This window comes from Alexandromys fortis, unplaced genomic scaffold, assembly GCF_014885135.2.
Source record: "Alexandromys fortis isolate MF-2015 unplaced genomic scaffold, M_Fortis_MF-2015_v1.1 scaffold_77, whole genome shotgun sequence".
Taxonomy (NCBI): Eukaryota; Metazoa; Chordata; class Mammalia; order Rodentia; family Cricetidae; genus Alexandromys; species Alexandromys fortis.
The window spans coordinates 817,917-842,262 of record NW_026067967.1 but is presented as its reverse complement, the minus strand read 5'-3'; the positions used below and the strand labels follow the sequence as shown (position 1 = coordinate 842,262).

The 24,346-nt window shown below is 43.1% G+C and overlaps 1 protein-coding gene across 8 annotated transcripts in view; it reads left to right on the top strand.

Annotated features, from left to right (window-relative positions):
- Dlg2 (discs large MAGUK scaffold protein 2) overlaps positions 1–24,346 on the top strand; it is a 1,620,445-nt gene that overhangs the window by 1,480,070 nt on the left and 116,029 nt on the right. For all 8 annotated transcript variants that reach the window (XM_050154450.1, XM_050154453.1, XM_050154448.1 and 5 more), the window contains one exon: positions 19,153–19,267. In XM_050154450.1, the coding sequence (XP_050010407.1) occupies positions 19,197–19,267 (71 nt within the window). In that variant the 5' untranslated portion in view covers positions 19,153–19,196. The remainder of the gene's footprint in view (positions 1–19,152; positions 19,268–24,346) is intronic.

Here is a 24,346-nt window from a genome sequence, read left to right as displayed (position 1 = left end):
CGGGATCGGGGCTGCGTTCTTCTTGCCATCTGTCAGCAGCGCGGCGCTCCCTGAAGCAAACAGTGTAAGATAGTCCCTGACCTCTGTGGTCTCGCCGGAGCAGGGTGTATCTGTGACAGCCTCTTAGGATTCAGATGGTATCTATAGAATCTCTGTGCGTTCCCTCTGTTCTGGTACGTGTGATGAGATGCCAGGGCTTGAATCAGCACAGCTGCCCCCAGTCAGTACTAAATCACCACTGAAACAGTAACGCTATCGAAATAAACACTGTATCAGGCCAGTTACTCGATCCTCTAGGATCTGAATTTAAGGAATGATGCTTTAGCAATAAAATTGGTAGTGTGATTGATGATGGGCCAGAGCACACGAGCACAGGGAACTGTTTGTACTTTCCATTCTACGAACATCTAAAATTATTTTTTTTCAAGGCATTGAATGATAAAATCAAACCTCTCAAGACTTTCCTGAGGATATAAGGTATTGCTGCTTTTACACTCCCATGACTGTGGGCACATACCCATAAATTCCCAGGGTTACAGAGCAATTGCTCCTGAGGTCTGGGCAGAGACATGGGGTTCAACCACCTGCTCTCAGAGCATGTCCCAGCTGACCCAGAATACTCAGTCCGACAAACCCTCCTACCACAACGAAGCTAAGCTTTCTCGGGATAAAATACGGAAGGCATAAACTGTCATCAAGCCAGCCGTAATATCTATGCCACAACGTTCATCGTCACCGCTGGGACTCCAACGCAAAGCTCAGCAGAGGGCCTCCATGTTTGTCATGAATGTCCTCACTTTTGTCATCTTTTAACTTCCTCTGTCTGTTCAGCAAACATTTATCACCGATCTTTCTAGAGCTGGATATGTCATGGAGGAAGGTTCTAATATTCTAGTCCTCGGTGGCAAGGGATAGAGAAGTCACTCATTACAGTACGGTTTAATGACAGGCGATAAGAGAAAGAGAAGCACTGGGTAGAGGGCTGGGGCACAGAAGGCACGTCTTTATTGGGCACCTACTGTATATCAGATTACCTCGGGATACAGATCACCACCCATGTCGCAGAGACCTGCCACAGAACATCTGTGTGGTTGCTTGTGGTTGTTGGGTTGTTGTTTGCTTGCTGTGCCAATCCTAGACAGTCGCTGGGCTATCTTACCCATGTTCTTATCTCCAGGTGCTTCCAAACTCTGGGACGAAAGCCTTGCCCTGTCATAAATATTGTAATTAGTTTGTAGCGTACCCTAGCCTCATTCTCAATGAAAATCTACCATGTATTCAATTATTTATTTCCACTGCCCCAGAAATTTTCAACACTCACTACATCCAAGAGCCTATACTAGACATTTTAAAGGAGTAAGTAAGAAATGTCCCACATCCTTCCAACTTGTGTCTTTCAGAACGCATTACTGTCAAAGTACAAAGCAGGGCATGGCTGTCGTGGACTGTTTGGTAAGCGTGCAGCACCAACGCCATGACTTCACTGAGCAGCAGACTAAGGAAGGGTTGGAAGGAAATGGCAGTTTCTGTAACATAAAGATTGGTTCAGATGTCGAGACAAGGAGAAAAGGACATCATTGTGAGAGACAGAAGAGGGAATAGTCACGAGAGCAATGCGACAGGAAAGCCGAGCCGAGCGTCTGGTCTGTACCTCTTGGTGCACTGATGCTCTCTAAGGGGAGTTGAGCACAGGGCTTGAGGTAGGGGCTGAAAGCAGGTCTCCACAGCCTCGCACACCAGGCTAAGGGTTTGGAGCGCTTACTCTCAGATCCCGATTCTAATCTCAGTACATGACAGAGTCGACACTGGCTCCCTAGATTAGCTGATTAAGCATCGGTTTCATGTGAGGGCACAGAGCCCATCTCCACTTTGAGGACTCCCGTTTTGCTGGTCAACCAGTCGTGTCCATGGAATCCTGTGAGTCGGACATTAGGAAATGCATTTTTTGTTTGATCATTCTCTCATTCACTTGTTATTGTCTTTTTTCTTTAAAGAGAGCCTTGCATTATCCAGGCTGCTCACAAACTCACCATGTAGCCGAGGAAGACATTGAATCCCTGATTCTTCCACCTCCACTTCCCAAGTGCTGAGATTATAGGTGTGTGCTACCATGCCCAGGGCATTCTGAAGTTTAATGTCATCAGATGAAAACACCTCAACCTCCACCTCTGCGGGATTTATTTCCTTACTCCTGCATGTGCATGCCCACCATCACCAACATACAAAACATGTTTGTTTCTTTCTAAAGACTGCTTCCCAAAGAAATCCTGCTTCTGCTAGGAATGAGAAGGGTGGCGCGCATCATGTGGAATTTTAGGGGAGGTCATGTTATGAATAATAACAGCCATACACTCAACAATGCTCAGGGGTGCTAAAGTAGCCTACTTAGATTTGCAGACAAGATATACTTAGTTTAGGTCCAGGAGTAATACATTAAACGGGATGCATACCAATTAATAGCATTAGGTATTAGTGCATTAATTATTGGGGAGGCAAGGGGGCGCGCTGCCCCTGACATCTGAAAGATGGTCCATTGGGGGCAATGTCTTGTATTTGGGTGAATGGCATGGAAAGAGGAAGATTTCACTGCACACCCGCTATCTGCTTATTCCACCTTTTGGATGTCACATTTGTATATGATGTAGCCCATAGTAGGTGTCAAATCTTGGTCTTCTGTTCATTGGTCAGGCTCGTGAGTAAAAGTGGTATATAACACTGTAATGCATCAAGGTTCTGTTTCTGCCACCATCAACTTCTAGTTCTAGGATTTCGGCCATATTTCTCGATGTCCACAGAGGTATGGTCATCTGCACAGAGCTGTTTGTTTGTTTTGTTTTCAAGACAGGGTCTCCCTATGTAGCTAGCGCAGGCTGTCCTAGAACTCACATTGTAGACCAAGCTGGCCTCAAATCCATAGAGATCCACCTGCCTCTGCCTCCCATGTTCTGAGATTAAAGGCGTGCACCTCCATGCCCAGTTGCACAGAGCTTTTGGAAAGATTTAAAGAACATGCATAGAAAGTTGAGAGGAGCAGAGTGGCTAGTGTGGTCTGAAGCCGCATCTGAATGCTCACGCCATGACCAGACGCACAGACAGCGCACTCAGAAGGCATGCCACTGCGCTTCCGCTGTACACACATGCTCTGTCCCTCCTAATCCTGTCCCTAAGTGAGTATCTTCTCAGAGCTTAGTTCTCTCCTTTCCCAAAATAGATAGGGACAAACAAATGCATCGTGTTGCCAGATCCACACCCTCCTACAGCATCTGCAGTCCCTGCTTTGTAGATCCAAGATTTCAACCCAGTCGTACAGCACCATGTCTGAAAAGCTCTTAGCATCCTGGGGTAAAGTCTAATGATTCTGCATTTATCTCAGTGAAATTTCTGTCTCGCAATGGAATGAGATCACAAACAAGGCCACATTTGTTTCAACACGAGTTGAATTTGATAAGAGATTAACTTCAGGTGGCTTGATTTTTTGCTTTCTGAAATGCTACTGACTTCATAGTTTCCTAGTGGTCCCACCAGGCACAAGGCATGGCCATCAGTAACCAGTGTAGCAATGGCGTCTCTCAGCCCTATAGGGGTAAGTCCCTCACTCAAATAATCTAATCCTTTAAATGTTTTGGGAAGGAAGATGTATACCTTTCACTTTTAGATGCCCCTTATTTCAAACCCAACAGCATATGATTTTTACTACTTGGTGCATTCTCTTTTAACAGTAGTAATTTGGTTTTGGATAAAGTGAATGCAATGGAAATATTTTTTTCCTTTTCTCTTCCTTTTCCTCTTTCTTTCGGTTAACTCTTCTTTATACCTCTTTGCCGCTATTGGTATAGCCAGCTACAGATAGTAAACCAACGCTCTGAAAGAGTTATAAACGTTATCCTGAATGAGTCTTGAGGGTCCTGTCAGCCCCAAGTTAAAAACAAAAAGGATAGACATGTAATGGTAGAACATGTGCCTGGCATGCCCTAGGGTTGATTCCTCAGTGCCTCCATAAAACAAACAAAACGCCTAGGTAACTAGAAAGACATGAAGAATTTATTCAACTATTTTCAGTTTAATGAGGTTGGGCCTCCTTTGGACCCAGACTTTGTGGAGCATTTTTGCATGTATCATTTTACTTACCCTCCCAGTAATCTTGGGATTGTACTTGGCATTGTTTCCAGTTCATAAAGGCTAAGCAAGTTCCCCCACTTCTCCACATTAAGCAATGTGCCTCTGGTGTGCCTGCTATGATTTCTTTCAGCCTTAGTCTTGTTCAATTCAGTTATATCTTCTGAGCTTTAGGTGTTATGTACTTGTACTTATACTAAGAGCTGAACATGCACAATTGTCGAATAAGATTGACTGTCTTCTTTCATGCATTTCCAGACCAGAAGGGGAAACAAGCAAAAGAAACATGTCCTAAATGTCATCATGAATTTCTGCAAAGCACAGAGCTTGATGAAGAAGGTCGTGACTAGCTTCACTTAAGAGAGATATTAGAAAAGATTTACTATTAAAGGAGATTGAACTCATCATTCAAGGAAGGAAAGGGAGAAATCATAAAGCATTTGTGCTGCATATGGCCTACCTGTATGTTCTCAGTACATTGATAGGTGGATGGATGAATGGATGGGTGGATGGTCATTTGGTTTTGGGATTTGGTTTTTCGTTTGCTTGTTTGAGACAGACCTCACAATGGAGACCAAGGTGGCTTTGAACTTGCTATGTGGTCTCATCCGGACTCAAACAAAATCTTCATTATTTCCCAAGTGTGGTCTGATAACTCTTACAGAGGTAAGACAGATATTAAACGTTAGGGATATCTAGAGGCAGGAAAGATAGGCTTTTTATCCATGGTGATCAGTGAGTCTTGGAGGAGGTCACATTTTAACTAATCCTGAGCTAGAAGAGAGACATGCGGGTTCTGTATTCTTTTCAGGGGATGTCAGGGGTTCTCATTGACTGGCCTATAACTATGATGACCAGGCTGGTCTCAAGTATGCCACAATCTTCTTGCCTCTGACTGAGATGGATCCCAGGGCCCACACATGCTATGTAAACGCCCTACTAACTGAGTCGCAGCTTCAGCCTCAAGTTCTCTATATTCTTATTCTCTAACCACTTCAGCTCTTCCCTCCAGCTTTTCATATTCCTCCACTGTAAAAGCTGCAATAATGCCATCTACTCCGGAACAAGTTCTCATTGGCTGTGAGCTGCTGCTTCCTCTGTCACTCTTGATGCAGGCCACTGTTCAGCTTGCTTGCTTGCTTTTTTCTTTCTTTCTTTCTTTCTTTTTGAGCGGGGGGGGGGTGTTGTTTTTCTCTTTTTTTTTTTTATTGAGCTATGTATTTTTTCTCCGTTCCCCTCTGTTTAGTTTTCTAATGTTAACTACAGCCCTGATGCTTCCTTCTTACCTCAATCACTGCTTTATCTTGTCCCCAAGACCTCAGCTGAAAGGCAGACTCTGTGTCATCTCACTCTTTTAGGAAAGACCCTTGCACTCTGCTTTTGGTTTTGTTTTTAATTTCCATATATTGTAGAAGAACGGCTTGAGCTATTGTTAGCAGAGACATAGGGAAACCAACCAATGCAGAGTCTTTGCCTATGTAGAGATAAATCACTTTTACTGGTTGGGTTCCTGAGAAACGCGTATTGGGAAGGCGATTGGCAGATGTGCAGTTTGTTTGGTAAGGATTCAGAATCAACGTGCATGCAGCAAAAGGGATGGGGCAGAAGAAACGTTTTGAGTGTTGATGTCATCCCAAGGAGCACTTCTAAGGAAAGGATGGGGAAAGTTGCTCTGAATTTGGGGTGGAGAGCTGATGATATCGCATCCTTCTGGTGATCACTCATGACCACAGGCTGCTAGGGACCCCCAGGGCAATGCAGACCTCCCAAGCTAAGAGAAGCTAAGACTATTCGGCCTGGAAAAGAGATGGGAGGCCCTGATGGATCTGAAGCAAAGAAGCGGTGTCTCTAAAAGATTACTTCATTTCAGGCCGTAGACTTTGTTCACCGCCCAGATAATGGAATTTTCAAAGCCCAAAATATAATTTCCATTGTATTAGTTTCCCACTGCTGCTCTAATGAATATGCAAAATCGAACAGCCCGAGGCAATACATTGTCTTTCACAGTCCTGGAAATCAGGAGTTTTTAATCAGTAAACTGAAGTTAAGGTCTCAGCAGAGACTACATTCCCTGAAGACTAGGGGGTGTTATTGTTTGTTTCTAGTCTTGGCTCTTTATTCTTTGGGGACCACCACCCACCTCCCAAATAAATAAAGGTAGGCTTATTCTTACTTAGAAATACCCAGGCTTAGCTTGTCTTGTTTCTAGCTAGCTTTTCTTAAAATTTCACCTCTATATTGCTCTCATAAAAGTCTCAGCCCAAAGCAAAAGATCCAGTCAAAGCTGAGTGGAAAGCTCTGGAATTGAAAGCCAAAATAAATCTGTTTTTAAAAAATAAATAAATAAAAAATAAAATAAAATTTCCCCTCTAACTTTTGCCTCTGGGCTTTTACCTTTCTCTCTGTATATTGTGTCTTTCCTTCTTTGGCCATGTCTGCTGTGTGGCTGTGTAACTGGCCCCTTCTTTTCTCATTCCTTCCATTTTCTTCCCAGATTTCTCCTACTGATTATTCTCTCTGCATGCCAGCCCCACCCATCCTTGCTTCTGACTAGCCACTGGCTGTTCAGCTCTTTACTAGACCAATCAGGTATTTTGGGCAGACTGATTAACACAGCTTCACAGAGTTAAACAAATGCAACATAAAAAGAGGAACGCATCTTTGCATCATTAAAATAAACATTCCGCAGCATCAACAAATGTAACACATCTTAAAATAGTATTCTACAACAAGGGGGCGATCATTTCTCTGCCCACCCTCTTTTTAAGCCTCTGGAGCCTGCTTGACTTCCTGGCTTCTGACCTCACACCCTCCCTCACATCCCTCCAAGTTCTTCCTCCCGTTGTCTCATCTCTCGTTTTATCCTTCCCAGTATGAACTGTTTAACTATAGTTATAGTTGATATTATAGACCCATAGTCTCCCCATCTCAGCATCTTTAACACAATCCTACCTTCAGAATTCCTTCTGCCATATCAAGTATCTGTTCACGGTTCTGGGATTAGGATACGGATAGTCTTGGCGGTGGCGGGGAAGGGGGTATTATTCAGCATACACAGCATTGGCATCAAACCCTATGTACACTGATGCTGCCTCTTGGGCATATTTAGTCATTATTAAGATGTCAGTGCTAACCTACTCTTGTCTGTCTTCCTTCATAACATCAAGATTACTGGGGCAAATAGTTGATACCGCAGCAGTCACTACAGACAGGACATTTAGCCTCTCTTTTCTGGCCAAAGAAATCCAGAGCAAGAGCACAAATTAAGGAGCCTTCAAATCCAGGTGTGTTGACACTTGCCTGTACTCCCAGCACTCAGAAAGGTAAGGCAAGATAATGAAGAATTTGAGGCTAGCCTGGGCTAGGCAAAAGATCCTCTATTAAACCAAGGGCTGGGGATATGATTTTTGGTGGAAGAGTTGTGTAACAGGCACCAAGACCTTATTTGCAGTCCTAGCACAGGAAGCAAAACAGATAGAAAATAAATTCAATCTATAGAAATTATGGATGAAAGCCAGGAAGTCTTGAAATAACATCTAAGACAGAAGCAGGGAGGAAGTGCTTGCTCCTCCCTCTTCCTTTCCTGCTACTGCTAATGTATTCCATTGGCTGGACCTGGTAGAAGACATTTTTGCAGTGTGTGTGTGTGTGTGTGTGTGTGTGTGTGTGTGTGTGTGTTAATTACTAGGCCAAAAAAAAGTGTAAGAAGTGAACATAAAATGATTTGGCACACATACTCTAAATCTAACCCCAAACCCAAAATATCACTGTAAGGGCCAAAGATCTTGCCAAATACCTTTGCGCCTATTTTTCCTGTCTCACCCCTTTAATATTGCTAAAATGCACAGTTACTCCTTGCCAGTACATCTAGTTCCTCTACCTGGACACTGCTGCATCCTGGTTATAAGTGATGATGCTATCTACCCATGGCGTGATTTCAGGATTGTGCTCCTACCCGAGCCTTGGGAATGTCTTAGCCATTCTCCTTCCAGCACAGGACCAAATAGAACCTAGGAGAAGCTGGACACTGTGGTGAAATATTATGTTCACTGGTGATTAGATCAGAGAACAGAACTAGGAAACAAAACGCCGAGTGGAAAAATCCCTGGCTGCTTGGTGGGTTTTGATCAAAGGCTAACTCTCCAGAGCGCCTTTTCAAAGTTCACCGTGTTTCCTGAGTGTGCAGGCCTTTTCTTTAAACATCCTACTAGCTCTTCTTCCATCCAGTCAGTGTTGTGCCTGGCCTCTAAACGATTACCAGGCCCAAGGGACCATCCGAATTGAATTTTAATTTCATTATAATCTCCAGGAGCACACTGAGTTCAATCCATTACGGTCCTACATGGAGATGCAGAGGGAACTCTTTTCTCACGAGCATCTCCTCCTGCTTCCCCTCCTCATCCTCTGCTCTTGCTCTTCCTTCCCTCCTCACTTATCCCTACTCAACTGTTAAAAGCTGTACAGAAAGATTCAGAGGGACACTCTAGAGGGTCCTGTTTGTTTGCCCTGCCTCCCCAGCAATGGCATCCTATAACTAGAGTGTATAGTATCAAACACAGTCATCAGTGCCCCCAGAGGAAGCTCCATGTCACAAACTTAAAGAGAAGACCTGGGCAGTGAGGAAGGTGGGTGGCTGTCAGGTGGTAGAAGACATCATAGCCGCTTACATCCAAACTTTGTTTTCCACACATCCCCAAGTCTTCCAGCTAGTGCTGGGGTTCCTTGAGCAAGCCTCTCATGCTGCTACAAGTTGCCCAGTTTCAGAGGCCGCATTAGAAGAGTCTGTTTTCCATCTTCTCATGCACTGACATTCAGCTGTACTGTCAAGAGATGACTCAGTCCCCTTTGCTCCGTACTTCCTTTTGGCGGAAATGAATTTCTTCTGTTCAGAGACCTAAGGGCCTCAGCCTTAGTCCCTCCATGCTGTTCTCTCCCTTTCCTGGGCTTCTGTCACCCTGTGCCTAGTCTCCTTTGCCCGCCCACTGCTTCCTAATTTTCTCCCGTTGAGTCTAGGTGTCAGCTTCTCTCCACCTCCTCTGTACTTCTTAGGTTCCCATGGTTGCCACTGCTTCCACAGTGCCTTGTTTATATCCAAGCAAGCCTCTTCTGGCCTACGGTCCCTAAAAAAAAAAAAAAAAAAAAAAAAAAGAAAGAAAGAAAAGAAACAGTAAGCTCTTTGCAGTCAGAAATTAAATAGGATAAGCTTTTATTTCGATTCCCAGCATATGTAAAGTAGCTGATTAGATGGATTCAATGAGCAATGCTGTCTCTCTGGAAAGGCGGGACAGCTCTAGTGAAACCACAGCGAAATCTTTGAAAATAAATGAATACTAGCTTATCGTCTCTTGTGGTGACCCTTACCCTTTGCGGCCGTTGACAAGCTTGACAATATAGAACACATACCAGAACGGAGGTTCATTTGACCTTGACAAGAGACACCAATGACCAGAAACCCCAAGATTAAAGATAATAAGAGTTTAACATGAATTTTGAATTTATTCCTAAATGTGATAGTTAAGTTCCTGGTTATATTTCTGTTCTGTCTTAAAATTTCACCCATATTAGCAAGTAAAGAATTTAAATAGGCAAAAATCTGAGTTCAAAAAAGATTTGGGTCAGCACAGCACACACACTGGATAGGAGAAAATTGTGGAAGGGCCGGGAGCTAGGTGACTAGAAGATGGCACAGCCATGCTGATTGGGCAGAAGCCCACGAGTCTCCAAGAGCATGAGGCTTGTGAGAACTGCCGAATCCTAGTATTGAAGGCCTTGCATGTCTGAAGACAAACAGTAAGTGATGGCTAAAAATAAATGATTGGTTAGATACCTTATAAGGAACAAATGTAGCCTCAATTCCGTTTTCATCTTGCCAGTCATTCCCACCTCCAGCGAGCTAAGGGAGGAATTTCTGCACATGGGACCTCACACGTAGAGTCAAACCGTGCATAGAGAACAGGGGTACTGTGTGAGATTATATAAACACACAGCCCCGCCCACTTCATCCTTATCACACCTTTTTCTTCATAACGCAATACTCAGACTTCTTTTTTTATTTTTATTTATTTATTTATTTATTAAAGATTTCTGTCTCTTCCCCACCGCCGCCTCCCCTTTCCCTCCCCCTCCCCCAATCAAGTCCCCCTCCCTCGCCAGCCCAAAGAGCAATCAGGGTTCCCTGCCCTGTGGGAAGTCCGGTCTCGCTGAACATAGTGGACAATGAGGACTACTGAGACCTCAAGAACAATGGCAATGGGTTTTTGATCCTACTGTACCTATTGGTTTCGTGGGAGCCTAGGCAGTTTCGTGGATGCTCACCTTACTAGACCTGGATGGAGGTGGGTGGTCCTTGGAATACTCAGACTTCTAATATAAAATAAATAAACACTATTGAGAGATGCTGGAGAGATGCTGCATGGGCAATATGACTAGGGATTTCAGATAAAAGCTCAAATGGGGAATTTAAGAGTAGGAAATAAATGCTAAGGTTTTGTTGAAAACTGGCTTTTATTTGAAAGTATTTTTTACACTATCACTTATCCTGCTGAATCAAACAACAAGCCAACTAGAGAATGCCTATGTCTAGTTACAGACCCCTATTGAGCAGAACAGGGCAGTGAGAAGCCATTTTGGTCTGTTTGTTTTTATAGTTATTTTGTGGATATATATATCAGAGTGATCATTGGCAGACTGTCCTCAAAGGATAGTCTTGTGCATTGATCTCTAAAATCCAGCTCACTGGTGGCTTAAATAAGGAATTGTAGACTGTACTGATTCATCAGGAAGTCCTACTTTCCCATCCCAACCTAAAGGAAGCAACTTAAATGGCCAGCACTTGGGAGGCAGAGGCAGCTAGATCTCTGTGAGTTGGAGGCCAGCCTGATCTACAGAGAGTTCCAGACTGGCCAGGTCTCAAGAAGAGAAAACAACTGATAAAGAAACGTAAGCTGTGATGGGCTAAAATGGCCTCGAGAGTCGAGCTTCAGTCATCCTGCATCTTCTGAATTTTTAGCTCCTCACTGAACAGTTCGCAAATAATCGGCACTAGGCTCTTACTCGCTCTCGTGTCCTCACCCTCATGGTTCAGACTGGATCCCATCATAGGAGCTACTCCTACACCTGCAGAGGCAGCCTTCTGGGGATTCCTTTTTAAATTATTAATTAAGAGCAAAGATACATTTACCTGATTCAGTTCCACAGGGATCAGTATCCCCTAACATACTTTTATTTGCTTGTAAATAACAGTAAACTTTATTGTCTGCTTGCTTTTATTATTTCCTCGTTACCACTCAATGAATCTAGAGGAGAGGACAATCCATTAGTGTGTTTTTAGGCATTCCTAACTATCACTGTGGGACAACTTGTCCTTTAGTCCGGAGAAATCGCTAGTCTCCTAGTTTCTTCAGTTGCTTAGGCTGTATCTTAGATACTACCTGTCATTGGAATTATGAAAGCTTGACACAAGATCCCTAGGTCATAATGACGTCCTCTTAAATCAATGTGTTTTCCTTTCCATTATCAGGAGCCTACTCTGCCTATGCCAGGCATGAATACAAAATCACTTCCTTTCCAGACAACCTGATTGGGCAGGTGTTGCTTTCCCATTATACAGACCAGAAAACTATGCTGTCTCCAGGTGGCAAAATCTCCACCGTGAATCAGTAGTCAACTTGAGATTCAGACTCAAGTCAGTTTTATCATAGAGCCTGTTTTTCCAACAAAACCCTATGCCAAACTGGATTCCCAATTCCTAGAGCCAATAGAGTTTGCTAATTCCGGGAAGTTTTTGTGTAGATTCTGTTTTCTAAGAAGCCTGGTACTTTGCCTTCATGACTCCATGAAGCAGGACTTGCATTTTGTCAACATGACATCTGATGGATCTGGCTTTCAGAGTGAACACCCGTATTGTAGGAAATAAACGGTTGGGGGTTCAGACTGTTGTTTGTCTATAAAATCTGCTTCATTTCACACATTAAGTTCCTGAGTAGTTGCCCAAAACCTCTTCAAAGTTCTCCAGCTTTTCCTGAGAAAATTATTCTAGTCCAAATAAATGAACCTAGTTCTGCTTGGAAATGAGCGGTGGTGGTAGGAGAACACAGCCTTGGTTGAGTGTGTTGTTGAAATTTCTTCCAAAAGGCTGATCCATTCGGTAGTAGGCAAGCTAGGAGATCAGGTTTCTTTCCCCGAAGTCTTTATTCAGCTTATGATCAATAAGCATGTTAGTGTTTTCAAAGCAGTAACTGGGAGCGACCCTCTGTGCCCAGTGTTAGGGACAGAGGAAGAAAGGACAACATTCTTGCCCTTATGGTGCCCCTGATGGAATTGCTTAGTACTAGAGACTTACAAGTATATACTCTTCTGACTGGAATTTCTGACTAAACCTGGAATTTGACAAACTTGGTTTGTTATCTCTTTGCATCTATGTGTCTCTTTGTTTCTGTCACTTCTCCTATCTCTGTACCTCTCTCTCTATTTCTCTATCTCTCTCTCCCTCCCTCCTTCCTTCCCTCCTTCCCCCCCCCCACCTCCCCCACACACACGGGGCAGTGGTGGAAAATTCCATGTCTCCCTTCAGTTCAGAATCAGGTTGGCAGTCTGAAGGGTCAGCAGAGTTGAGGTTTGAAGGAAGAGGCTGAAGGGACTTTATGAAGCCAGCCTGGGACGATCCATGCTCAAAATCCTGCCAGTGGCCATAGGTCAACTCTCTTGACAGCAGGTAGAGGTTCAAGTGTCTAGCTAAGAAGGAAGCCATCCTCCTAAAGCAGTTCATGGGCACAGCATCCCTCTGAGCACGGCTACTTGTTAAGTATCTGGCCTCACAGAACGAGGCTCTTCCCTTCTGTGCCTCTCTGGTTCTGAGGTTCCAGGACGACTCAGGAACTAGAAGGTGGTAACATGCAGGCTGCTGAAAATTTTCTGGGCTGCAAGTAAATAAAAGGAATTATTTATCATATGAAAGAATTTTGGCAATGTGTTACTTCTTCAATGTGAAGTACAACCAGAGGTCTATGGCTGACTCCCTTGTATATAACTATTTAAGAGTGTATAGTGGGGAGGAAGAGAGAAAGAGCACACAGTGATATATTTAGATGTTTCTAGTCTGTCATTTATTATCATATCTCCATTCCATGACTTACATTTGGGTCTTTGCAGAGGTGCATTTTAGTTTCTGACATCAGACCGTGTCTTTGTTCACTTATGTAAAACTGAATGATCAATAGATGGTGCTTTTAAAAAAAATCAGTACTGCTTAGAATGATGGGAATTAGCTGCAGTGTCAGATTTTCAGAATGGCAGTGTACGGGGCAGCGATTTCTTCATTTCACAGAAGAGGAAAAGTTCCTCTAAGCAGGTGGGAGCTTTCCCTACAGTCTAAAAACCTGGACTTCAGATCCTCTGCCTCCAGGGCACAGCTTTGAAATTCCAGTTTCTCTTTCCACGCTGTAAATAACCAGCGGCTTCTCAGGGAGATTTCACTTGCCCTACTTTGTCTTTGGACCTGACGGTGTAAGCTTATTCCAGGCTAAGGAGAGCTTAGCCACAGGAAGTTGCCATCTGGAAGGCACTCAATACTCCAGTACTCCTTGCAAGGAGTGGAAGCTTAAATGGTGGGTGGCTCTTTTGCAATTCACAGGGAAAAGAGAATTAGAAGCAGCCTTGAAGTGAGGACCCATCCAGGGGCTTTGATACCCTGGCTGTTAGTCTTGGAAGCAGCCTGTAATTGATGCTGCGGAAACATTGAGGAATTGATGACAGACAGGTGTTCCCCAACCACAAGTGAAAGCATTTATAGTTGCTCACAATGCCACACCTGTGGAGCAGTGATCAGAGACTGTGCTTCGATGTGGTGTGAACTGTTAGTGCCACATCCTTCACGTGCATCTTTCTTGGATCCTAGTGACGATGGCAGGCAGGTCTAAGGAAATAATAATGTGACCCCAACTAACTGCACACCACTGACATTCATCCTAGCCCCGCCAGGAGGGTCACTAAAGTGTGAGTCCTCTAGCTGTCTACTACCAAAGAGATCTCCGCTCTCTGTGGAAAACCCCTTAGGCCCATCATGGGGGGGGGGGGGCGTAGAGTGCTCTTCAAAGTGGCTTCTGGTGGTGCTGGGATGGGTAGCTCAGCAGGAAAGCAGTCTCTGTTGCTTGGATGTGCAGAACCCAGAATTCAGCTCAGTGGCTCTCTGAGCGGTGTCCATACTCATAAATAAGAAATGGGAAAAGGATGCTACCATCAACCTCAGTGCCACCAAGGACTTCACATGCATTTGTCCTGACGGGACCACCACGGGAAAACCATTTTAAGCTCTTTCACAGCAATTTGATTCTCTAAACCCATTTGAAAAGTAACTCGCAAACTGTACAGGTGAATAAGCTGAGTCATTTCCCCAGGCCTTGTTATTATTAGTAAAAGGTGTGATTAATCCCGAAGGCCTCCTCTCTTAGTTCTCCTCTCGTCTGCTCGCTGCTTCCTTTAGTAACTAAAGTAACTGATAGTTGTGAGACCGCTACGTGGCCATTAATACCACAGAAACCAGGAGCCACATGGAATTGGGCATCGTCATTCCGAGCTCCAAATAACCACAGATTTGGAGGAGGATCATGGGGGTCATTTAATGTTCATCAAGAAGGGACCAAGCATCCCAAACTGAGGCCACTTTTAACTTGTTCCTCTTTGGCCTAATAGACAAACTTCATGTTAGAGAGAGAGGTGCTGAATCACTGGGTCTTAGAAGTAGACACAAATTTCCACTCTTGATCCTCAAAGAGATTACGATGTTTGCAAATAATGAGCAAGAATAGGTTATAAATTACACATAAAAACAAAGAGTGCCAGTGATTAGCAAGAGCCAATCATCTGATCCGCGAGCTCTGCGGCTCTTCCCAACATCTCTTGAGGAAGGCACCATTATTATTACCATTTCTCTTGTAAGAAAATCGAGCCAAGAAAGGTTAATAACTTTTCTAATGTTGTGTAGCTAATGTGTTGATATCATCTACATATTCCAAATCTTAAGTTTTCTGATATTATCAACCATCTCGTCAAAATTGAAAATAAATAAAACCCCCAAATGAGTGATTACAGTTAGAAACAATCAGATTTATTACTTTCTCAAATGCATAGTGATTTTTAATATATGTCATCTACACTAGGGACATTTTCTATAGAATACATTTTTCTGTAAAATCTGAGTTTGCTGAGCTGCCATGCATGACTTCCATTTCATCAATACTGATTCATTTGGGTGTAGCAGTATGCCGGGAAAGGCTCGATTTGAACCTGAAACCCTCACAGCCCCTGTCCAGGCTCAAGGTACAGATGTCCTTCTGTCCCAGTGAGCACCATTGATTGCTGCTCCCTCTGCTAATGGCTTTATACACTTCATTTTGAACTTCATAGGTTTGTTCATTTCATTTTTTTAAGTTGGGCTAGAAAATAACGAGTTTCATTACGGCACTTCCGTATACGGTTATCTTTGTTCTGTTTATGGTTTCTTGCGCCTCCCCTCCACGGGATCCCCTTCCTCCCTCTGTACGGTCCCTCTGCTTCCATGTGCAGTTCAGCTTAGATATCTTTCAATATAGAGGGGACACCCACAAAGGTATCTGGGCTTCTCATGCAGAGAGGAAAAAGAGTTTCTTTACACCCCGACAAACTCTCCACTTAGAAGTTAGTTTTCAGTGCGCTATTGGTAGTTATAGAAGGCCCAAGAAATAGGAAATAATTTTTAATTTCAGCATTTACCAGCTGCCTTTTGCAAGCATGGCCAGGCAGATTGCTTTCTATTGTGGTGCCCACCTTAGCACCGTCAGGCTTAAGATCCTTGTAACGTCACATTCTAGAAGCAAGTCCATTCAGGTTCTGTCTTGCTCCAAGCCAGAGGGTGTAAAGATTAGCGTGTTTTAGAAATCTCAGTTGGATGGTCTCATGAAGTTTGGAATCAAGCAAGAATGTTAGCAATGTGACTGAAAAATGCCCCAAAGCAGGAGAGCATGGGCAGGAAGGACGCCCGTAAAGAAACGGGATTAATAAAGAGGAGGTCTATTAGTTGTTCGTGTTTTAGCTAGCAGAATGGATTTTCAATACTTTGATAAGACGTAAAGACTGGCATCTTACAGTCTACATAGATGGTTTTATTTCCAAAGCATTTCTAACCACAGGCTTGGTGTATCACTATGCAGTTGTGAGTGTGCAACTTCCCCCACCCCTACCACATTGCATCTACAAACCTATTGTTTACAAACTGGCTAAATTATGTGAACCTCTGTTCTCACTTTCAAAATGTAAAAGACAAGTACCTTTGAATAGAAGATTTGTGACAGAGATGAGTCTCAAAATGCTAAGTCAAGAATAATGTGGAGGCTAGATGAGGCAGAGGCAGCATCAGCTACAGCTATGGTGCACTTAAACACCGTACGATACTACATGATAAACAATGTAAGAAGACAGCAGAAGGTAATGGGGTATCTAATGAGCCATATAACAATGCAAATGAACTTTATTAATAAGGCAAGCCTTCTGTCATAATACACGCTGGAGTAGCATGATCCTTATGAGAGTCTATCGTCATTCTTAATTGTGTGTAGGTTACGTGTCAGAACTGTTTCCACCGCCCGCCATGACTCAGCTGAAGAGAACAGACATTGCCTAGAGAATAATAGAGACAGCAAAAGGGTCTGGAATTGGCTGTAATTTGACAAAAAATGTCTGAAACTTGAGCGTTTGCTTTTGGAAAAGGAGATAGATGTGCACTGCTTTCCTTCTCTTGTGAAATAATGTTAGAAATTGACATTATTTGATAACCAAATTTATCTAATGATTCAGCTCGTTCTTCATTCACCGATCAGTCACTCAGAAAAGGTGTGTGTGCCGCTTGTTAATTCCCTCTGGACCATCAGACACCGCATCATGAATTAGGGAATCCCTATAGTGAGACGTGGGTTCTCCCCTAAGGGGCTCAGCCTAATGACAATGGGAAACTACACAAATAATTACAAGATGGTGTAATAGAGGCAACACTATGGCTTGCTCACAGACAGCATGAGGTCTCGCCGGTCGGATGTTGGGAGAGTACATTGGTAGAGTTTTGCTCTTTCACCTTCCAGTCCCCATGGTTATGAAGCAGAGAGTCCTATGTCTGCATGAGACTGAGATGAGACCAGGCATACTTCCTCTTCAGAGAGTGGTCACAGGACATGGATCTGAGAAAGCTCCAAGTTCCTACTCTATATCCCCACAGAGAGCAGTGATGAGCCTATAACCCTAGTGCTCAGAAGACTGAGGCAGAAGGAACACAAGATCAAGGCAGATTGTGCCGCACATACACAGCAGCCTGAATCACAACATATTTTTGAAACACAAAAAACAAAGTGCTAGTGGAGACTATATGGTTGTTGTGCACAGTATTGGCTAGTACTAACTTATCCCATAATGTACACACACGCAGTAACACAATTATTTGTATCATGGAGACCTTCAGAGGCCTAACACCAAAATACATGGGGTTTGTTAAATAAACATGTATAACTATAGAATGTATTAAGGAAATGCATATTTATAGATTTGGTAGAAAGTAACTAGCCATCCATGTCATGCTATTCAAAAAGAGAAAAAATCTATTTCCACACAATTTTCAATGTGTGTTTGTGATCATGTACTCACAGACATCCCCACTAACATTCCCAGCACACAGCTCCCTCCCCTGATGAGCTTTGGGGAAGCACATCTATATGATAGAAGGCAGGGGCCTTTCTATCTCCCTTCTATGTTCATATGGTTGAGATCAGTTTGTATGACATCTGTAGGCTTCATCTTATGACCTAGGAAAGAGATGCCCCCAGAGCCCCACATGTTCCGGGTGCCATATGGTCCATTATAGATGTTAGCTGATCTCGTAGCAAGGAAATCCAGCCTGCTCAAGGTGCCTTTAATCTGCAGACAATATCACACCAACACTCAGAAGTGTTTTCCCTTGGAATGAAATGCAGTGTTTTAGAGTAAAGTCAGTGGATTTTAGATGAACTGTGTGATTAAGTCTATATTTGACTTATTTAACCATTTAGGGCTGAATTATTAACAGGAAGTCTGCCAAATCTTGATAATTCCAGGTTATATTTCAGCGTCGGAAATTACTAACCTACTATTATGGGCTTTTTTAGTCTTAAGAGTATAAACTTTTGTATTTCACATTCTGAACTGTGTAAGTATTCTGTTAGCTGTTGCCAAATCTTTTAGGGAAGGCCATCTTGCAATTATCAGTACATGTTACATGATCTGAAATTAAAGTCAGCTTCATGGAGCTTTTTAAAATCCATGAGTGTGGTGACACACTTATTAAATCCCAGCACTCAGGGAGGCAGGGGCAAACAGATCTCTGCGATTTCAAGGCCAATCTGGTCTACAGAGTGAGTTCCAGGACAGTTGGAGATACACAGAGAAACCCTGTCTCGGGGAAGGGAAAAAGAAAAGAATGAAAAAAATCAAATTATTTTTTAAATGTGGTAGTGAAAGCCTGGAATGGTGGCACACACCTTTAATGCCAGCACTCAGGAGGCAGAGGCCAGTCGGCTTTACATAGCAAGTTTTAGGACAGTCAGGGCTACATGTAAGGTCAATCAGTGCCCGCACCTTCTGCACGCACATAGACACATAGAAAGGAGCCTGAGAGAATCTGAGTAAGATTAACATAGACTGTATCCATTTTATACTAGTTAGGATGGTGTGTGACAGTTGTGAGAAACGCGGGAAACTGATTTAAAGGTTGTATCAAAACTTCTCTCAAACAAGTTGGGAATGCCATGGTTCTGTGCTTCCTGGGTAATCTTTAGAAAGTAATTGTGATCTCTCTCCCTTTCTTCCTGGGAATTTGGGAGTACAGAGCTCTGGTAAACAGACACGCTCTTCTGAAGTTGAGTTCCTACCTGGTGCCTGGAAGAGGAACAACAGCGGGGACCAGTAGCCCCGTCTACAGAGCGTGTTCAATTTCCAGAAGGTGCAGAACCAAACTTAACCATTTGCTTCCTCCTTTTCCAGATTACGCCCGATTTGAGGCCAAAATCCATGACCTACGCGAGCAGATGATGAACCACAGCATGAGCTCCGGGTCCGGGTCCCTTCGCACCAATCAGAAACGCTCCCTGTATGTCAGGTAGGCATCGGAGCACTCCTGACTCGGATGTACTCGCCCCGGAGCGACTGGCATAGGGACAAAAGGGCCACGCCTGTGTTCCAGCTAGCCTGGGCTTGTCAGTGTACTTCTGCTTATAATGTCTTGAATTTAACCATTTTGAAGTAATTTTTGAAATGTTATTAGGCTAAAATGTTTTCCGAGTTTTAGCTTTTAATTTTTTTCTCTTGTTAAAAAAAGAAAAGGTGGTCTGTCTGTGTAGCTCAAGTTGACAAATGCTAGTTATTCATGCTGGACACACAGGTACACATCATCATACCCAGCTAACAAATTATTCCTTTATAATATTACAAACTATTAAAGTATACCATTGGTTTCACTTATGGCAAAGCTTGGCTGTGTAGACTGAAGCTCTGGACATTGACTTGCGGTCAGTCTTGGGAGAGAATGTTCCCTATGACTTCCTGACCTCCAGATGTTGAGTGTGCTAGTTTTTGTTCATTTACTGGAAATTGGCTGTTCTGTCAAACAGTAATGTGCATTGGTTGTTTTTCTGAAAGTTTTGGCAGAAATACTTTCTTCAGTAGAATGTCTATCAGTTGATTCTCAGACTACACAAATTCATAGTTCCTTGCCTGAAACCCATTAATTAGCCAGGTGTGACTTACACCTGTAATCTCAGTACTTAGATGGGGGCCAGGAGACCACCACAAGCTCAAGACCAGCCTGGAGATATATAGTAAGTTCAGTCCAGTCTTGACTACAGAATGAGTGAATTCAAAATACCTGTCAGTATTTTATCCCAGTGGAAACTTCTCTAGTGTGATATATAGACACTCAAGTGTAACACGATCCACTTACTAGTTCCTGCTCCTGGATTGCATCTCAATATCATCTATTTGTGTGTGTATACACACGTGGGTGTATGTATGTACGTGCCCTTCTAGCATGGCTTCTGGGAACTTAACTATGGCCTTTAGGTGAGACCGTAAGCTCATTTATCCACTGAGCCATTTTGTATTATGTAACAAATAATACAGATACTGACAGCTGAGAGGGAAAGTATCCCCTAACTTCAGAATGAATGGAAGCCTATGTAGAGGAATCGGGCCATCAGTCTTTGGATGGCCACTGTGAGCTCTGACGCCAGAGCTGACTGGCAACTAAGGCCACATCCTCCTCATCAAAATTTCACTTTCTTTTCCAGCAAGAATCCCATGATACATCTACTAAATGATGCATTTGAGCTGGTTTGTCTTGAATTCCATGGCTGTACAGCTCTCCTTTCTGTGTGCTAGACATGCAGGGAGAAAACAGAAGACCAGTTTCAGAAGGAGGCAGCTTCTCAGGGGCCCTAATTTGCAAGATACTCGGCCATAATAGAATTCTAGCTTGTTTAGAGGAGTTTCCATGCCTCGGGCCTTTTGAGACTTAAAAACACATGATAGATGATAGATTAGGTAGGTAGGTAGGTAGGTAGGTAGGTAGGTAGGTAGGTAGGTAGGTAGATGATAGATAGATAGATAGATAGATAGATAGATAGATAGATAGATAGATAGATAGATAGATAGATATCTAGTAGACTATTAATCTTCTATAATTCGCCAACTGTATTCTAGATTGTTTTGAAGTACTTTGTTGTCCATGGAAGGAAATGTGGAGAACTACCTTAGAAAATATCTTAGAGTGACATTGCAAATGTGATATAAATTAAGCCAATTTGTATCTGTTTCTCTTCTCCATACTTGTATTACTCGTTTTTGTTGGTCCGGACTCCCAACTCCCCAGCCTGCCAAGCGCTGATCCCTCCCACAGGGTTTTTAGGAGGCTGCAGGGAGAAGGTTTTGGTTTTGCATGAGCACTCCCCCTGTATTTCCCCCTAGCATGCTCCCAGCCACCCAGGACCACTGTCTATTAAACACAGGCATTTAATTTGGTTTAATCTGGTCTGACTGGAATTCTTTGCGCCGGCGGAGAGGCTCTGTTAGAAAATATTCCTAATAGTTTTCATGATCAAAATTATTTTGAAAAACCTTGAAATGTCTTACTTTGGGGGGAAAATAGTTGGAATAACAATACCCAGACAGATCAGTCAATGGCTTTATTGACTCAAACCGCAAGGAAAAATCATCCATGTTGTTGTCGCTAAAAAACAGGTTTCATGACAATATCATTAACACAGTAAGAAAATTGGATGAAAACATATAAGCTAAAAGTTTTTAAGTTGTGGAAATTAAACAAAAGGTTATAATACAAAATCAAAAGACATACTTGAAGGTATTATTGGTTAGAATCAAATCTCCATGCTGAGAAATGGTAAACAAAGTATAACATGCAGGAAAAAATGGAAACATAAGCGGACAGGAAGTTTCCAAAGGGGGGACATTTTAAAATTTGACCCAAGAACATTTGACTTCCCATATGAAATTCCCTAGAGGAAATCTCTCTAATATACAAATGTGGTATTTGGTTCCCCAAATCCCGTCATGTAGTACCTCCAGAACTGACCTCAGCATCTACATGATACTGAGACAGAGAGGTGAAGAAATAGAGGCCACACACAGAGGAAGAGCCTAGAACCAAGCCTTATCAGAGCCCCTGGCCTTGTTCTTGTACAGTGTGGTAAAATAGACCAGCAAAGGAAGTGCGGATGCGAAATGGACCAGCAAAGCCCAAACGGAGTCCTTTCCAAAGAACGGTCCCTAGAGACGCTTGCTGTATCTGGAGCATGCAAACGGGAACTGTACCAAATTTGTCTGTGATTATTTTAGAACGACAACTACTCACTCTCTCAAAATAAATGAGTAGCAGGGTTTCTCGACTATATGAGTATAAGGTGATGAGCCTGTCTCTCTAAGCCGGAAATAACATCTTGAGCTATATTCTTTTTCTCATCTTGCTTACCCCTGTGTACTCTGAAGGCTAGAAGGAAACAGCCCTCACCAGATCTGCTGTGAGGACCTAAAAGAAAATACATTGGCCTGGGGTCTCCAGCTGCTATGACAGTCAACTTTCCACTCGCCCTATCTCTCCCCCACTTTATTCCGCCTCCCTCAGTGGTCGCTCAGAGGTTCCAGCTGTTGGGAGTGTTTGAGCTGTAACCAGTCTGTTCCTGTCAGTGCTGTGTTCACTGATATGGTCCATATATTTGCATGAAGTGAAAGACCTAAATCAGACAGTTCACAAAATTTTGATTTAGGAATGTCTACTCTACCTTAGACTGTCTCTCTCTCTCTCTCTCTCTCTCTCTCTCTCTCTCTCTCTCTCTCTCTCTCTCTCTCTCTCTCCCTTCCTCCCTCCCTCCCTCCCTCCCACCCTCCCTCTCTCTCTCTCCACACACATACACACACACACACTCTTACTTCATGCAAAACACAGGCACACATTAGAAATGGCCATGTGTTGGTGGTCAGTTCACAAACTTGAAGAGAGGGTCAACTCGGTCAAGCACTTGACCACCTGGAAAAAAGAGCAGAGAAACTGGAACCATGTTTCCTGCCAATAGAAAACTCATCATCTAGTGGCAACCAGGGAAAGACAGTTAAATGTCTTGTGATATCTAAAGACTGGGTAGCCACAGGAACCTCTGGAATGTTGACTGCTTCCTAATGTACAATGTTTTGTTGCTATTTCAGAAACTTTTAAGTATTATGACCCACAGAATGAAGGGCATTCATTCTTTCTTATGGCCCTGTAAATAGAAGCATGCATGAAGATGAAAGAACTTTGTCATTAAATAGTACTCTTGTTTATGTGTAGTATACTTCATTTTTTTCCATTCTGTGTGATTCTCTCTGTGCTGAGTGATGAATCTTTCAAGGCAACATGAAGGCCAGAGAGGTTTACAAATGACCTACACAAGTCATTGCTTTTACCCCCATAAGAGCGTTGATCAAAGACCCCCCCGTTGTTCAGGCAGTGATGTTGAAGTCCGCCCTGATGGAGCACTGTTAACATTCACAGTAACAAAATGTCTGTTTCCTTTATGTTTTATATCGACTTTTCCAAAAAAGGCATTCTAGGGTAAAATTTGTAGCTTATTGTGCTGGCTAGCTTTATGTCACCGTGACACAGGCTAGAGTTATCTGAGAGGAGGGACCTGAGTTGAGAAAATGTGTTCATAAGACCGAGTTATAGGCAGGAAAACTTCTATGGCATTTTCTTCATTAGTGATTGATGAGGGAGGGCCCAGTCCATCGTGGATGAGGACATCCCTGAGCTGCTGTTCCTGGGTTCTGTAAGAAAGCAGACTGAACAACCAGTAAAACAACCAGTAAGTGAAACTTCCAGGCTCTGCATCAGTTCCTGCCTGCAGGTTCCTGCTCAGTTTCAAGTCCTGCTTTGATTTCCTTCATTGTCCTGTGATCCAGTATATATACACCAACCCCCACTTGCTTTTGGTCATATGTTTCATCACAGCGCTATTAACCCTAATTGAAAACAGTTACCAATTGCAAACCTGCCCCCCCCCTTTTTGTAAACTCATAGCCCAGGGTGGCCTTGAGCTCCGAATATAGCTGAGAGCCACCTTCAACTTCTCAAGAGCTGGATTTTAGGAGTCTACCATCATGCCCAGTTTCTGTGGGTCTAAGAATCAAACCTGACATCTTGTGTATGTTAGACGGGTCTCCACACTGAGCTACAACCATAGCCCTCAGGTGCAATCCTGATTGTCTCAGTTGTGGTAGGCACCTACTGTTTCACAGGCCCCATAGGGTTAGTTTGAAGCAGGTCTTGGCAGGATCCCCATGGGACTTGTTAAGTAAGGAGAAGGCTCCCTTGTTTCTGTGTGAATGTGGAGGTTGCGTCCCTTAAAGGAGACTAGATGTTGATTCTTCATTCAGACTTTGAGACTCTTATTAGTATTATGTTCAGTCTTTCAGCCATTTACATTTTTAATTGCATCCTTAATTGTGGAACAAAAGGCTGTCTTTCAGCGGCCAATTTTATGCCTGAAATAGAAAGTAGGAGGAGTTATTGGGGGATCTGGATTTTTTTTTTTGGTCATTTTTTTTTCATCTTCCCCTGAATCACACTTTGCCATTACACTTAAAAGGGTTTCAGTGTTTAGATTTCTATAAGAAAAAGACAGGAGTCTCA